General features: G+C 41.1%; 2 protein-coding genes across 5 annotated transcripts in view; one reads left to right on the top strand and one right to left on the bottom strand.

The window, feature by feature from the left end:
• Window positions 1–1556: 1556 nt before the first annotated feature.
• Window positions 1557–10052, bottom strand: LOC100410505 (myosin regulatory light polypeptide 9). Of its 3 annotated transcripts, none has more exons than XM_002757088.4 (4): window positions 9857–10052; window positions 4572–4770; window positions 3957–4118; window positions 1557–2045 (listed from the first exon to the last, which is right to left on the bottom strand). In XM_002757088.4, the coding sequence occupies exons 1-4, from the start codon at window positions 9938–9940 to the stop codon at window positions 1873–1875; spliced, it is 618 nt and encodes a 205-aa protein (XP_002757134.1). In that variant the 5' UTR covers window positions 9941–10052; the 3' UTR covers window positions 1557–1872. The 3 variants fall into 3 exon arrangements, with proteins under 3 accessions (XP_002757134.1, XP_054099996.1, XP_002757132.1); XM_054244021.2 differs by lacking the exon at window positions 9857–10052 and adding an exon at window positions 9537–9643; XM_002757086.6 differs by lacking the exon at window positions 9857–10052 and adding an exon at window positions 5673–5720.
• The window catches only part of MYOM1 (myomesin 1), a 195149-nt gene continuing 187990 nt past the window's right edge, over window positions 9668–16826 (top strand). For both annotated transcript variants that reach the window (XM_035270670.3, XM_078347837.1), the window contains exons 1-2: window positions 9668–9781; window positions 11391–11671. The gene's annotated coding sequence lies outside the window, so the exon portion shown is untranslated. The remainder of the gene's footprint in view (window positions 9782–11390; window positions 11672–16826) is intronic.

Consider the following 16826-nt stretch of genomic DNA (forward strand, 5'->3'; position numbering starts at 1 on the left):
ATCATGTTAATAGTAGCATTAAATTTGAAGTTATTACAGTAATTGTCAATTACTCATCTTCATAGGCTACTTGTCAACTCTTTTCAACCAACTTTTTCTCCATTTCAAATATTTTAAAACTCATGAATCTTTGAGACTCAGAATTTTGGGCTGAGCATGGTTGCTCACAACTGTAATCCCAGCACTTTGGGAGGTAGAGGTGGGAGGATCACTTGAGTACAGGAATTTGAGACCAGCCTGGGCAACATAATGAGACCCTGTCTCTATAACAAATTAACGAATTAGCTGGGCATGGTGGCACATGCCTGTAGTCCCAACTACTCAGGTGGCTGAGATAGATGGAAGGATCACTTGAGCCTAGGAGGTCAAGGCTGCAGTAAGCTGTGATCATGTCATTGTATTCCAGCCTGGGTGATGGAGCGAGAGACCCTGTCTGGAAAAAAAAGAGAATCTTGAAGTCCTTTGAGAGTTACATTTTTAAAGGCAAAAAAGAATGAAACTGTCTACCACTCCCTGATTAATTCTGAAACCGTTCTGCATTTCTGCAAATAGCAAAAGTTATTTCTAGGGCTGAAATAATGACCTCACTTTCTCAGGCATGTAGGTTCAGCTGTTTTGATTGTGGGAAGGTCAGGAATGTCAAAAACTCACACATGGACTCATGGTGAATCTTTGCATAAACAAATATTATATGATTTCTTTTTTTTCTTTTTTTTTTTTTTGAGACAGAGTTTCATTCTTGTTGCCATGGTTGGAATGCAGTGGCATGATCTCAGCTCACTGCAACCTCTGCCTCCCGGGTTCAAGCCATTTCCTGCCTCAGCCTTCTGAGTAGCTAGGATTACAGGCATGCACCACCACACCTGGCTAATGTTGTATTTTTAGTAGATATGGGGTTTCTCCATGTTGATGAGGCTGGTTTAGAACTCCCGACCTCAGGTGACAGGCCCACCTCGGCCTCCCAAAGTGCTGGGATTATAGGCATGAGCCACTGTGCCTGGACCCACAGATGTGATCTTTCAATAGGGATTGTTGTGTTAAAGAAAAACTACATATAATAAAAAAATACTGCATTATATTTCCAGCACTTTGAAACACATCGTAAAAGGTTCTCTTTGGTAGCATTCCACAGATCCTTTAAGCCAAAATGGTTTTTAAAAATAGGACAAATTAAAATTACACTCAGTGACCTGATCTAATTTTAAATGACCAGAAATTACAAAACTTTAAAAAAAGTGGAAATGTTGGCAGGTATGTCAACTTAAGGACTTAAAGCTACAGAAACTATCATATATATGCTAATTCTACAGGAAATTATCTTAAGACTTGCAAACAAAATGCAGAAAACCTGATCAGGGCAGTTAAAATTGGATATCCTTGGGAGGAGGAGGAATGAATAACAGATAGAGGTAGGATTGTTAGGAAAATTGGAGGAAGAGAAAGTTCTAATAACCGTATCATTTTCTAGGATTTCCCTCATCTACCTTTCTTTGGAAGATAGAAGTAAAACCAACAACAGCCAATTTTGGTAAATAAGAAGTTTAAACAATGAAGTATTTTATCATAAAGTTTAATTATGGTTCAGAAAAAAATGAGAGAATAAGTTTCTCTGAAAAAATATATTGACTCTGTATAGACTGCAGTTATTGGGGGGAGGGGCTGGTAGGTTAAATTACCCTATTTTCTATTCTGAAAATGATATTAATAGAAAGTCCTGTTTCCAGTCTGAGTATAAAGATACATGTGCCCAAAATGGCTGAGAATAAATACAACAGGAAATGCAAAAGCCGTAAAGCTAAGGGCATGCAAGAGAAAATCTCAGAAATACCCAAAGTGGCAACAAGGAACGTTTGGCTGGAATCTGAAGTTCTTTCAGTCATCTTTGTCTTTTGCTCCATGTTTCAGGATGCGTGTGAACTCGATGTAATTGAAGTTCCCCTTTTTGTCAATAGGCGCTTCTCTGTACAGCTCATCCACTTCCTCATCCGTAAACCGATCCCCCATGGTTGTCAGCAGCTCTCTCAGATAATCTTCCTGAATAGTGCCTGGAGAATAAACAGAGAATCAGAACACATACTACTCTTAGGGTTAATTACAAAGAATATCTATGCTTGACTAAGCATGTTCTGTATGTTAAAAACTATAAAAATGCAAATATATGAAATATAGGGTGTCTACCTACTTAAAACATCCTCAGCAGAGAAGTGCCTAGAAAAATGCCCAGCTGCTTAGCAGCATCACTCTTCTCTATCACTCTGCCTCCACATTCAGCTTCTGATCTCTTGATACTAGAGACTAAACCTAGGCCTAAACAAAGTAATAAAAAGTATGGTTAAAGAATCTAAGCCTTATGGTTCCTTCAAGTGGCATGAATGGTCACACTGTATTCTACAAGCAAGTAACATTTATCTGCCTTACTAAAATCAGCATTATATCATACACTTCAATAGAGCGGTATAGTGGAAAGAATACTGGAAAGTTTGTTTTTTGTTTTGTTTGAGACAGAGTCTCGCTCTGTCACCAGGCAGTACAGTGGCACAATCTCTCAGCTTATTGCAACCTCTGCCTCCCGTGCTCAAACGATTCTCCTGCCTAAGCCTCCTGAGTAGCTGGGACTACAGGCACGTACCACCATACCCAGCTAATTTTTGTATTTTTAGTAGAGATGGGGTTTCACCATATTGGCCAGGATGGTGTCGATCTCTTGACCTCGTGATCTGCCCTGCCCGCCTTGGCCTCCCAAAGTGCTGGGATTACAGGCATGAGCCACCTCGCTCAGCTGAGGCCCACTTTTAATAAGCTATTTTATTTCAGGCATTTCACTTCATCCCTGACTTTGGTTTTCTCATATGTAAAAATGAGATTATTTGAGCATCAACAATGTGGCAGGCACTGTGCTAGGCAGTGGGGGTATGCGGTGGCAAGCAGAAAGGCGTGCTCTTTACTCTGGGAGTTTGATACCAGGGTTCTCATAAAACCTGCTTGCCTACAAGAATCAGATGTCACCCGATTTACTATCTGGTATTGGTATTTTTAAGATTCTCCAAATAACTGGCACGTACATGTGCGGAGCCTTGAAAGCCAGAGACCATGCTTCCGACAGCAGGCCCTGGCAACCACCCATGTTTAAACTACTACTAATATTGCAGGCAACCAAAGAGTGTGTCTTCCTTCTCTAAACACATTTGGCTACGCCATGTGATTTGGGAATCACGGAAAATATTCCCTCATTATGTTTTCTCTTACATACACTTCTGCCAAAGGATCAGGCCCCTATATAGTTAACATTTTTTTTTTTAGAGTTAACTCTATGCCACACAGTATGCTAAGTACTTCATGTACATCTCAATTACCTCATTAATTCTTACAACAACCCTATGAGGTAGGCAATATTGCCCATTTTACAAATAAGAAAACAGAGGCTTAGAGAAAGTTAAGCAACTTGCCCAAAATTACACAGCTATTATGTGGAAGAGGACTTTGAAGCCAGGTAATCTAATTCCAGACCCTAAGTTCTACTGGGCGTATTTTAAAATAAAGTTTAGATGTCAGATTTAAACAATTTGAGAGTTGACAAATACCTGGTAAACACACACAGGATTATAGTGGTACTACAGCCTATAACAATTTATACTTCATTCAAGATTGTTCTGGTAGAAGATTTTTATTTAATACATATTTTCTGAGAGCCTAACCCTTATGGAGTTAACATGCTAGGAAAGGGGTAATGTAAGTTTTCCAAAGATGTTTCAAATACAACCCATTCATTGTAAACTACTAACTATTTAAGGCAGATGCAGCTAAGTTAAGTGACAAACACACCAAGAGAAGCCTAAAAAAACAGGTGTGGTATAAACCTAAGCACGTTAAGTTATCATATTTTAAGTTACTGTATATTTTAGTTACCATAACTAAAAATTAAATCAATTTGTAATTAAAGGTTACCTCTCACTTACCAGTTGCTTCTTCATCAAAGCAAGCAAAAGCATTTCTGATGACATCTTCAGGATCTGTGCCATTTAACTTCTCACCAAACATGGTGAGGAACATGGTGAAATTGATGGGGCCTGGAGCCTCATTCATCATGGCATCCAGATACTCATCAGTTGGATTCTTCCCTAAATAAATTTTTTTAAAAAGATCATAATTTTAATTACATTATAATACACATCAACTATTAATGACAGTAAACATTTTGGCAAGAAAGACTATCATTCATATGGTTTGCTGTTTGCACTCATGAAAGCAAAACTATTTGGGTAGAAAAGTCTTCTTAATGAATAGGGCCTATTAAACAGTTAAGATATTCCACTGGAATGTCAGAAGGAAATAATACTGCTTCTATAATCAAGATCAGTGTTTTTACACACACACACACACACACACACACACACCAACTCAGTCCTAAGAGAGGGCCAGCAATCTGCTGGTGGTCCGGTGGGAACTACCGTTCCACCCTTTACTTGAACCTTAGTAGACTCAGTAGACAGGCTTCACAGAGCTTTAATAAACATGAACGGCACCATGCAAATTCTGTCTATCTAACAGATAATACTTAAACTGAGCATTACCCAATGAAGCAAGCATATCATGCAAATCTTCCTTGTCGATGAAACCATCTCTGTTCTGATCAATCATGTTGAAGGCCTCTTTGAACTCCTGAATCTGTGATTGGTCAAACATAGCAAACACATTGGATGTTGCGCGCTGAGGGCGCTTCTTGGTGGTCTTGGTCTTTGCTCTTTTGCTTGACATGGTGGTGGTTAAATCCTAATTAGGAAAGGAAATACAATAAAAACCAAATCAACATCTAAGATTACTTAAGTCTGAATCAAAACAATCATTAACAAAAGTATACAGAATCAACTAAGTAACTCAAATATATCTGAGCTACTTAGAAATGTCTTAAGAAAATACATCTTAACGTATCAACAAGAGTACATATGTCCCATACTGCTGTATAGCTAACAACAGCTGATAACCAAATCTGCTGATTTGATAATAAAAAACCAAGAAGCAGAAAAAACTAGGCACTTGGGAAACTGCCAAATTCTATACTTCAGCACTATGAGGGTGCTGAGGGATACTAATTCATCTTCAGTAGGTCCACCCTTTGTAGCCTTAGCCTAAACGAACGGTAGACAGAAAGGTGAGGAAGTAGAAAGAATGACTAACTGATGGAACAGGTCTTCATCTCCTAATCTCTATTGGCAAACATTGTTCTTCCACTTTCAACTAACATTTTTCATTGTATTCTCACCTCTGGGCAAAAGTAGCTCAAGAAAACTATTTGTTGAAAGGCTAACAGTAAAGCATAAAAAAACTGAAGGGAATTCATCTATACTTTTTACAGACATTGCACTCTGTCCAAACCAGCTTATTGCATTACAGCCACACTAAATCACTTGAAGTATCTAAGACCTCTAAACAGAAATCACAGCACAGCTGTTAAAATAATTCTAAAAGTTTTATAAAACATCTTAACGGTAGAAGCTACCTTGGCCCTCTTATCTAAATGTATCTCATAAAATTTAAGTTAAAATTAAAAAGAATGTCTAATAACACCTAAAATAAAAAGGCAATTTTCCTTTTAATACTCAATCTTTTAAAAACTACAAGTTTGTTTGAAGGTAAAAATCCCATAGTCATCAGACAATAAAATTCTACCATACCATCCTTCAGAGTTGCAGTGAAGATGGTAGTCTGCAAAACCGATTAGCAGCAGAAGAAAGACACTGCATTGAGTTATACTCTTCCAAGCAGGTCTAAAATAGGCACTACTGATTTCACTCTGACCAGGATAACAATTTTAAAGCTTACGTTCTGAAAACAACACTTAGCTATGATGTGGCAAAACACTATGCCATTGCTCTAAAAATAAGACTGTGGACTGCAAAGAATGAGCTACCACCTAGATCTCAGCACTCCAAAGTGATCCTAAGAATATAATGTTTCCGATGTGTTTAAAAAGTAATTTCTTACATTCTTTCCTTGACTATAAACACATTGTTCAGGCTAAATACAATTATGAAATAATTAGAAAAGCTCTGCCTCAATTTTTTTTAAACTAAATCTGTTTTCAGATTTTAATAGGAAATTCCACAAAGGGTAGTCACAAATTCTGGCCCATCCAATATAGCTCTGTATGGCAACTGGAATATATTGTTGGAAAGATATATCCTACACAGCACAGAAGTTATGAATATATGCTGCTCCCATATTTCCTAGTAATTCTTTAATCAACTTTTAGGAGGTTGCCTTTCATGACTTAAACCATTCATAAATGCATATTTTCATGCAACAATACCTTTTGGGGGTAGTAAATCCCACTAATATCTAAACTACATGGGGTTGTACTTTCTTCTTCTGTTATAAAGCTGTCTTAAAAACTACAGTTATAGAGTATAATATTCCTCCATCTCTTAAATATACTCAAGGACTTGGAGCAAGAGGTTGAGACCCAATGAGTGGCACATTTACCAGTCCATATCACTTTAATAGTTTAGGCATGTCACGCCTTTGCAAGCCAAAGCACATCTTTAAAAATAGTTTTGTGTGACAACATTGTCTTTCCCTAATGATGCAGAAATGTCAGCTATTTTAAGAACAAAGAAACTGATGAGGTCAAATGGCTGACATAACTGTTTTTTTAATCTATTATACAAAATCTCATATTACGAAATTGATGAGGGTCCTCTAGATACCTTTCAAAATACTTAATTTTGGTTGTAAAGTAGTATGTTTTTGAATTCTGATGTATTTCCTATTCTTTTAATCACGCATTTCTTTGGACTTTGTAAATGTATTATAAAATAGATTTTTGAAGTTTTTTTTTTGGTCAGCACTGACAATGGCCTCATATAGAACTCCTTTTCAGCATATTCAATACTTAATCTTATCAATTTTATTATGATCAGTTAATTACACTAATGTGTATCAACTGTCATATTAATTATATGGAATACTAGTTAAGAGTTAAGAAATGTAAGGCATGCGTCCTATCTTCAAGGAGCTTAAAATACAGTTGGGAAGCCAACTACAAAGAAATGAGATGATTGGTTCAACTTATGAAATGAGTCACGTCGTTTTCATTCCAGAGCTATGACTCTAAACTTAAAACAATGTGTGACAATAATGAAAAATAATTCGTAAGATGGTACATAATTATCAAATGCTGTGAGTTCAGAAAAGATACTCCTTTTCTGAAGTAGTTAAGGGATTGGGGAGGAGGAAGACCTTGAAAAACTCAGTGTGAGATCATTTAGAAGCTACAAGGCACATTAGAATTAAGAGATTTGAGTGTTAGTCTTAATTCTAACAAATTAAGTTAATTCTACCAAAAACTGATAGCGTAATGTTGAGCAAGTTACTACGTAGGCCTTTACTTTTTCGAGGAGGCTGGATTCTGATCTGTTTTCTACCAAAAACCTGGAGTCTTTCAGTGATAGGGAGTTTGGCTTCACAGTCACTGTTCCAAAATACAGAAACTGGGGCTTTTTTTCCTATTACACGAAAAGTGTGGGTGGAATAAACAATGGTAGAGGGATGATCTCAAGGAGCAGATCAATTCTGATACTGTCAGGATCCTCTTTGCTCTGATTCTAGTTTGCTATTCATTTTACTTTCCCTCAAGCAAGTGAGATTGTCACTCTTCATGTAATAAGCCTTCAGCAAATGCACAACTCTCATGTAAGTTTAAAAAACCTTAATCTAAAAAATGTGAAATTACTTTTTACAAAAAGCAAGACAGGGTAAAATTAATTGAAAAGATTTTACGTCAATGTAATTATTCTTCAGAATGCAAAGATGGCCAGGTAAGGACCCAAGGCGCCCAAATTACGAAGCTCCTCAATCATAAAGTCGAGTCTTTATTTTTGAAGGAGTAAATGAAAGATCTTTGGTGTGAAGGGGTATCTGTTGTGTGAAACTGGAAAGCAGGGAGACTTACAGAACAGGCTTCTACAAAATATACGAGGATTTCAGATGCATGAGAAAGTGGATGAAGGGCAGTCCAGATACTGAAGTTTACAGATGTAAAGGAGCATAACCTTTTTTTAAGTCAGGAGAGTGGAGTGCTGGTGGTAATGAATCTGGTTTTTATTTTGTTTTGTGTTTTAGCTCAGAATCATTATAGGCTATACAACACCTTGATTAAGGAAAATTTTAGACTAGATTAATAGGTGGGAGAAAAAAGAGATTCTCAAAGTGGCTTTCCCCACACACCAAAGAACATGAGATTTTTCAGAAACTATGTTCACTTATAAAATGGGACTTACCCATACCAATATATACATTGGAATCCTCTGGTTAGAATCCTAGAGTCCAGCATTTACAAAGTGATAATAAGCGTAAAATAATCTAGAAACTTTTTCTACAAAACGGACACTCAAATTGATAAGATTCTGAGAAATATGAGATATTCTCCAAGAAAAAAAGCTACCATCTTACAAACACTGTGCAGTGTGACAGCACCTACTATTTGGTTGGCTTTCCAAACTCTGACCAAATATACTGCCTCATTTAATCAATAAACTTTTTTAAAAACCTAAGTAATTTTCTGGTGCTAACCACAATTTTTAAAAAGTGTATTTTCAAGTTGGTGCTTCCGTTCCAAGTAATTCAAGTTTTCATTTCTTATGCAAACTTCCGGTTGAAGGTAGGATTCGTCACCTTGGATTGCCACACCCTGAAGTTCTCACCACTTGACAAAGACAATTTAGCTGTGAGGGCTGACTTGCCAGGAAAGCCTCGCTTTTGAAAATTAAGTGCTTTTCTGATTACCGTTTATCAGAGCCCTTGCAGAACACGAAACAAATACCAACAATTTTAAGAAATATTCACTTTATTCACCTTTCGATATAAAACTTTTTGCACTTAAGTTAAAATCTCTGCTAAATCCATATGTCTCTCAAGAACTGATACATATATTCATATACCCACTAAACTAAAAGAAAACACTTCCGTGGCGAATTGAGTTAGCCCAAAGTTTCCCCTCAAATGGGACAAGGTATTATATTTTGGAGTTTTTCCTAGAGCCACAAACTAAACGCCAAATCTCTTTGTCCCTGCTTAAAGAAAAGTTCTAAGTACAGGAGCGGATACTGAGCTGAGGAACTTAACAATTTGAGTTGGTTATTCCTACCACACGTAGCCACACAGCTGCAACAGCTGCAGCAGGAGGGACAATGGTCTATGTTTTTTGCGCAAACTCTCTTGAATCGGGCAACTTGACGTTAAAAACTAAAATAGTCCCGGAGTCAGCTCTGCAGGGGTCGGATTTCGCGGGCCGGGCGGTCGCCCAAGCTCAAGGCGCCAGTGAGCGAAGCCACATTTCCAGAGCTCCAAGTTTGGGCACAGGAGTGAAGTTCGGGTCTGGGCCACTTCCGGCCATGGCCTCGGATCCCAGAACCGGGGACCTGGGTGGCACACCTGCTCAGGTGTGTTCCCGGCACTCGGAGCCCCGCAGCCCTCCAGCCACCCCGCGGAGACGGGTACCCTTGATGGAGAATACGCGCCCGACCGCGAGCATCACTCACCCGGCACAGTTACAAGAATACGAGCACCTCCGCGGGCCCTTGGCTGCAGCTATCACCACCTTGCTACCCAGAGAGCAGCTAAACACCACCGCTTCCGGCCTCCGCTTAGCAAGCCGGAAGGAAGCTAGGTCACCATTCTTGGCCCACAGAGTGGGCCTGACTTCACGGAGGGGCGACAGGAAGGGAAGTCGCCAGTGTGATCAGCGGGCGCGGTTTTGACTAAGAGCAAAAGAAGGAAATGTAAAGTGGGTAATGTAGAATATAGAGCAACATATAATGGTTCGTTGGGTCCTGTTATTGAGTTCCCATCTTTTTTATACCTTTTCTTGCAGTGTTAAGTCTTCCTCCCCGCATCCTTTCCGCAGATGGTTGCGTCCGTCCTGTGGCTTTGCCCTGCCGCACATTCCAGGGCTCGGCGAAGGGTGGGGCCGGTCGCCCCAAGTCCTTGTAGGGAAATCGAGGAGAGGGCTCCGGGCCCATGTGACTGGCCCTCGCCCCGCCTCAGGCGCCGGGCTCTGGGCGGTAGTGCGCCTGCGCTTGACGCGGGTCTCTGCCTGAGGGACTAGGAGCGGTGCGCATCGTCACGGAGCGGGCCTTCTGCTAGCGGTTTGATATCCGTGTGCAGTGCAGTTTCATGAAGTGTACCGCCCCTTCCATATAGAAGGAAACGTTGTGTATCCCTGGGGCCCTCAGCCAAGCGTCCACTATCTTTTTGGCCCAGATGGATTTCATAAGGTCACGAGTGGCTGGAGAATTCCTTCCTCTTGAAAAACATTTGCCGTCGTTTTTCCATGGCAGAGCCCCTTGGACTCTGACTAGCAAGGGCAGCCTGATTTGGATCCCTCTAGGAAGGAAGGAAGGCGACTCTTTGCCGCACCTCTCACTCCGATGAGGACTTGCGGCTTGGTGAAAACAGAAATCAAAACCTGGGCCCATTTCTCCTGAGTTCTCCTTGCCTAGAACAGTTCGTAACAATGAATCTTATTAAAAAGAGAAAGTACCCCCCCACCACACACACACACACACTTCATGTTTTTCCACCCAGAGTCTGATAAAAAGACTTGTTCTGGCCCCCTCAGCAATCTGACCTCATCTGCCAGAGGAGTGAGTGGGATGCTCTCACACTCGGGCCGTCATCCCAGCACTAGGGGACAGTGACCAGTGACCAGTGTCCCGTGGCCAGAGCCCTTGAAGTTTGGTTTACTCGGTGGTCTTCGCCGTCAAAGCAGGCCGTCACTTGAATCCTTCTGGAAGGGACAGCGTTACTGTAAACGCTGCGGAATAATATCTTGGAAGTATTCGTAGCTTCTTTCTTGAGGAATCTCGGGAACATTCCGTGTATTAACCACTGACATATTCCAAGGTTAACTTCGTGGTAAAGTCACTGGGGGGAAAAATAAATGCTCCAGTTCCACAGGTGATTGAAACAAAGGTGATTTGTTTTCCAAACTTCCCTAATGGTAAGAATTACTTGGGGTACTAATTAAAAATACAAATAGGCAGGGCGCGGTGGCTCAGAGCTATAATCCCAGCACTTTGGGAGGCCGAGGCGGGTGGTTCACGAGATCAAGAGATCGAGACCATCCTGGTTGACATGGTGAAACCTTGTCTCTACTAAAAATGCAAAAATTAGCTGGGCATGGTGGCGCACGCCTGTAGTCCTAGCTACTCGGGAGGCTGAGGCGGGAGAATTGCTTGAACCCAGGAGGCGGAGGTTGCGGTGAGCCAAGATCGTGACATTGCACTCCAGCCTGGGAAACAAAAGCGAACCTCATTCTCAAAAAAAAAAAAAAAAAAAAAAAAAAAAATATATATATATATATATATATATATAATTTTATTTTTTTTTTTCAGGAGTCTTCAGGAGTAGGTCCTGGGAAGCCATCCATGTAACGGGAGTCCTAAGTGGGCCTCTTATCAGGGAGGGTGGGAACTCAGCGAGAGGGCAGGCAGCGACGGGGCGAACCCCAGATGGCTGCGATTTGTTCCTGGAGTTTGCAAGCACCTGCAGTGCATGGACACCTCCACAGGGTGGTGCCTTGTCACCACGAGAGCATCAGCTCCGCCAATATCCTCTCCAGAGGACACTTAGAGCAGAAGGAAACGGATAGTTCCGCCTTCCCCTCAGCTTGAAGGTAACGTTCTTTTGCTTCTCTAGAGTCAGATCATTTCCTTGTCTTCCTTCCACTTAGTCATCAGGTATTAAACAGCAACCGCATTGCCAAGCACTGTGATGGGGGCTTGGCTTTCTGGAACAGAACACAGTTGATGCTACCTTGGGGGTGGTGGGGGTGGAATAGAAAGAATGAGGAGTTAGCAGGGTATCAGGGAAGAGGGTGGAACAGATATAATATTTACAGTACAGTTAGGGTCTATTGAAGGAGAACAGATGAAGAATAAACTTGTCTGGGAACTAGTGTAAGGTGTCCCTGCAAGGGATATTAAAGAGCTGATTCTAGAATCCAGTGGGGAAGGAGAGGAGAGAGAGATGCCAGGCACAGGGACGAGCATGCCTGATTGTCTGGAGGTGATCAGAGGGCCTGGCTGATTGAAGATGAACAGGAATTTTGTAGTCTGTGTTCATTTATTCATTCCACAACTATGGCTATAACAACAGTCAACCAATGTGGAAAAAATAACATCTGAATAAAGTGTTTTTCAGATGTCCACCTAGTGTTTTGATATTCAGTTTTGATGACTGGACCACCATCAAAGGCCTCTGACTCTTTCTGATACTTCTATCCTTGTGGACCCTATGGGAGATCTTTGCCCCCACGTGATAATCTTCTTCCCACCTTTTTAGTAAAAGGCTGGAGACTTGAATTCTGTTCCAAACAGAGTGAAACAGGGTCTTGCTCTATTGCCCAGGCTGGAGTGCATGGCCCAACCATATAGCTCACTGCAGCCTCGATCTCCCAGGCTCAAGCCATCCTCCCTCAATCTTTTGACCAATACTCAGTAAGAAATTTATTTCTCTAAGAAATACTTAACTACCTATAATGTTTTTCAAATTTTTCAATTGTTAATTAGTCTGCTTCAGCTGCCATAAAAATACTACACACTAGGTGGCTTAAACAACACAAATGTATTTCTCACACTTCTGGAGGCTAGGAAGTCCAAAATCAAAATGCTGGCCAATTCAACTGAAGGCCCTCATCCTGACTTGCAGATAATCAGTCACCTTCTCCCTGTGTTCTCACATGGCAGCAAGATCTTGCTCTTTTTTTTTCTTTTTAAAAAAAATTTTATTATTATTATTTTTATTCTTATTTTTATTTATTTTTTTGAGACAGAGCCTTGCTCTGTTGTCCAGGCTGGAGTGCAGTGGCACGATCTCGGCTCACTACAACCTCTGCCTCCCAAGTTCAAGTGATTCTTATGTTTCAGCCTCCTGAGTAGCTGGGATTACAGGCACATACCACCACACCTGGCTAATTTTTGTGTTTTTTTGTAGAGACAGGATCTCTCCATGTTGCTCAGACTTGGTCCTGAACTCCTGAGCTCAAACTGTCTACCTGCCTTGGCCTCAAAAGTGTTGAGATTACAGGCATGAACCACCATCCTGGCCCATGCTTTCATCTATTTGCTGTCAGTTTTATAACTTTTGTCTCTTCACACCTCTCACACATTCTACTCCATCCTCACTCTCAGTTGACGACCTTGCTTCTAAGTCTGAGAAGATAATGGCTCTCACAATCCCCCACTACATTTATCCACTGGCCAACATCTGTCTTCATACCTTGTCCTCCCCTTCCTCTCCTGCTAACTAGAGAGGAGCTCTCCTTGCTCCTACAGAAAGCCAGCTCCTCCATTTTCTTTGTCATGCCACACCAGCAATTCTGCCCTCTCCTGCATCATCAGGTTCTCTCTCTCTCTCTACTGGAGTATCCCCATCAACACAAATGCTATAATGTACCCCATATGTAGTAAGCAGACCTTCAAAAGATATCCCTCTTCTAATTCCCAGAACCTGTGAATAGGTTAGGTTACACAGCGAGGAGAATCAACTGAGAAGATGGAATGAAGGTTGCTAAGGAGCTGACCTTAAAATACAGAGATTATCCCATATTATTCAGGTATATAGTGTCACCACAAGCGGTCTTAAAAGAAGAATCAGGAGGAAGAAGAGGGAGGCAGAAGACAGAGAAAGATATGACTGTGGAAGGAGGGCCAAAGAGATACAATGTCGCTGGTCTTAAAGGTGGAAGAAGGGGTCAGGAGCAGGAAGCCTCTAGAAGCTGAAACAGACAAGGAATTGATTCTTCCCTAGAGCCTCAGGAAAGGAACAAAAGTCTCCCTGACAGCTTAATTTTAGCCTAATGAGACCCACATTAGACTTCCAACCTACAAGACTGTAAGATGACTAAGTTGTGTTGTTTTAAGCCACTAAATTTGTGGTAATCTGTTAACAGCAGCAATAGAAAACTAATCTACCATATTGCAAACAAACAGCAACAAAAACTGTCTTCAACTATTGTCCTATTTTCTTGCCCCCTTTTAGAAAACTCTTTAAAGGAGTCATCTGTACTCACTGGTTCTCAATGCCCCCCCCCCAACTTTAGTATCTTAGTAAAATGTATATAACATGAAATTTTCCATCTTAACCATGTTTATTGTATAGCTTAGTGCAGGGGTCCCCAACACCCCCTGCCTCCCCGCTCCCCCAGGACCCAGGGAGTGACAGTTTGTCTGTATTTACAGCTGCTCCCCCATTGCTCACATTACTGCATGAGCTCCACCTGCTGTCAGATCATCAATGGCTTTAGATTCTCTTAGGATCATGAGCTCTATTGTGAACTGCACATGTGAGGGATCTAGGTTGCATGCTCCTTATGAGAATTTAATGCCTGATGATCTGCCACTTTCTCCCATCATCGCCCAGATGGGACCATCTAGTTGCAGGAAAACAAGCCCAGGGCTCTCACTGATTCTACATTATGGTGAGTTGTACAACTATTTCATTATATATTACAATGTAATAATAATATAAAGTGCCCTATAAATGTAATGAGTCGAATCATCCCGAAATCATTGTGCCCCCTCTCACCACCACCTCTGCCCAGTCCCTGAAAAAATTGTCTTCCACAAAACTGATTCCTTATGCCAAAAAGGTTGGGGACCACTGGCTTAGTGGATTAAGTACATTTTTAATGTTGTGCATCACCACCATCCAACTTCACAACTCTGCATCTTGTAAAACTGAAATTCTGTGACCATTCCTCCCTTCTCCCTAGTAACCACCATTCTGCTTTCTGTCTAGATTCTGACCACTCTAAGTATTTCATGTAAGTTATGGAATCATAGAGTACTTTGTCTTTTTGTGACTGGCATATTTCACTTACCATAATGTTCCTGAGGTTCATGGATGTTGTAACATGTCAGAATGTCTTTCCTTTTTAAGGCTGAATGATATTTCATGATATGTATACACCACATTTTGCTTATCTGTTTATTTGTTGATGAACACTTGGGTTGCTTCTACATTTTAGCTATTGTGAGTAGTGCTGCTTTAACCATGGGTGTACAAACCCAGTTCTCTCTTTATTCTAGTTTTTACTTTTTTCTTCCTCAGTGATCCTTTTCTGACCAATCCTTTCTTGAATCTGCTACAATAAATCTTTTTTTTTTCTGAACACTCCATCAAATGTGTGCTTATCAAAGTCACCAGTGACTTCTAAATCCTCATAGCCAATTTTCAGTTCTCAAATAGTATTTGAAAAAGTGGTCCCTCCCTTAACTTTAAAACACCTTCTTCTCTGGATTCCAAGATGCCACACTCTCCTGGTTTCTGCTTTCATTTGTGATTACTCTTCATTCTCCTTTGCCAAGTCCTCCTAATTTCACTAATCACTAGGAGTAGCCCAGGATTCAGTGCTTGAATCTCTTCTCTTTTCTGTCGACAGTCCTTTTGAGCTGGGCTTATCCACTCTCATAGCTTTAAATACCACTTATACACTGATCACCAATTGTGTATCTCTAGCCTAGACTCTCTGACCTCTACTCCAGACTCACGTATCTAACCACTCACTTGACATCTCCATGAGGAGGTCTGTTGGGCATCAAACCTTCACACTCCACAACTGATCTAATTTTACCTCCAAAACCTGCTCATCCTGTTTATCTCCTCCATCCTTTAAGTTGCTCAGGCCAAAAATCTTTGACTCATCTTTGCCATATTTTTCTTTTTTCTATTTCTTTTTCTTTTCTTTTTTTGAGATGGAGTCTCACTCTGCCACCCAGGTTGGAGTGCAGTGGCGCGATCTCAGCTCACTGCAACCTCTGCCGCCTGGGTTCAAGCGATTCTCCTGCCTTGGCCTCCTGAGTAGCAGGGATTACAGATGCCTGCCACTGTACCTGGCTAACTTTCGTATTTTTAGTACAGATGGGGTTTCACCATCTTGGCGAGGCTGGTCTTGAACTTCTGACCTTGTGATCCACCCGCCTCGGCCTCTCAAAGTGCTGAGATTACAGGCATAAGCCACTGTACCCGCTCTGCCACCCCTTTTTCTTTTCTGCCCCTCACTCGACCTTTCTGGTAGGGTTTTCTGTCTTCTTTGTTCACAGAAGTATCTCCATGGTCGAAAACCATAATTAGCACAAGTCTATTAGCAAAGTCCTTCAAACTATATCCAGAATTTCATTAAGTCTCGCCTCATCTACTGCTACTATTCCAGTGCAAGTCATCGTCATCTCAAGTCTGGATTTTTGTTATAGCCTCCTAAAGAGGTCTAAGTAGTTTTCTTACCTCCTTTTCTTCCTGTACTCTGTTCTCCACATAGCAGACAGAGTAATCCTTTAAACTAGAGCATATCATTGTTCTGCCTGATACCCTCCATGGTGAAGTGTCCTACTACCTCTACTTATGTCACTACGCTGAGTGAAGTAAGTGCCTTGCCTCATTTAGAATAAAAGCCCAATGCTTTACCGTGGCCTGCAAGGCCCAAGAACTTGGTTCTGGAAACTTCTCTACCCTCATCTCTTAATTCCTGCCCTCCCCAGTCTGCTCAGCTATATTGACATACTAAATGTTTCTTGAAGAAGTCAGGTAACTTTCCACCTCAAGACCTTTGCATTTGACGTTCCTGATTTCCATGCTCTTTCTTCAGATTCTTCACTACTCACGCCCTCAACTCTCTCACATCTTCAAGCAGATATCACCATCTCAGTAAAGCCTTCTCTGGCCATTCCATTTAAGTCTCCATCACCCAGGTTCCACCCCCAGCACTCCCCTCCCTTGCTTTATTTTTTCCATTGCACTTATTACCTCCAACACATCAGACACTACTGACT

Source organism: Callithrix jacchus, chromosome 13 (genome assembly GCF_049354715.1).
Source record: "Callithrix jacchus isolate 240 chromosome 13, calJac240_pri, whole genome shotgun sequence".
NCBI classification, from domain to species: domain Eukaryota; kingdom Metazoa; phylum Chordata; class Mammalia; order Primates; family Cebidae; genus Callithrix; species Callithrix jacchus.

Excerpts from the sequence above, each read along its gene's own strand:
- LOC100410505 (XM_002757088.4), bottom strand. The coding sequence starts at position 9,940 with ATGTGCGGCAGGGCAAAGCCACAGGACGGACGCAACCATCTGCGGAAA. Across the intron at positions 4,771-9,856 it reads ACTTAACACTGCAAGAAAAG|GATTTAACCACCACCATGTC; the intron begins GTATAAAAAAGA and ends TTTCCTAATTAG. Across the intron at positions 4,119-4,571 it reads TGATATGCTTGCTTCATTGG|GGAAGAATCCAACTGATGAG; the intron begins GTAATGCTCAGT and ends AAATTTATTTAG.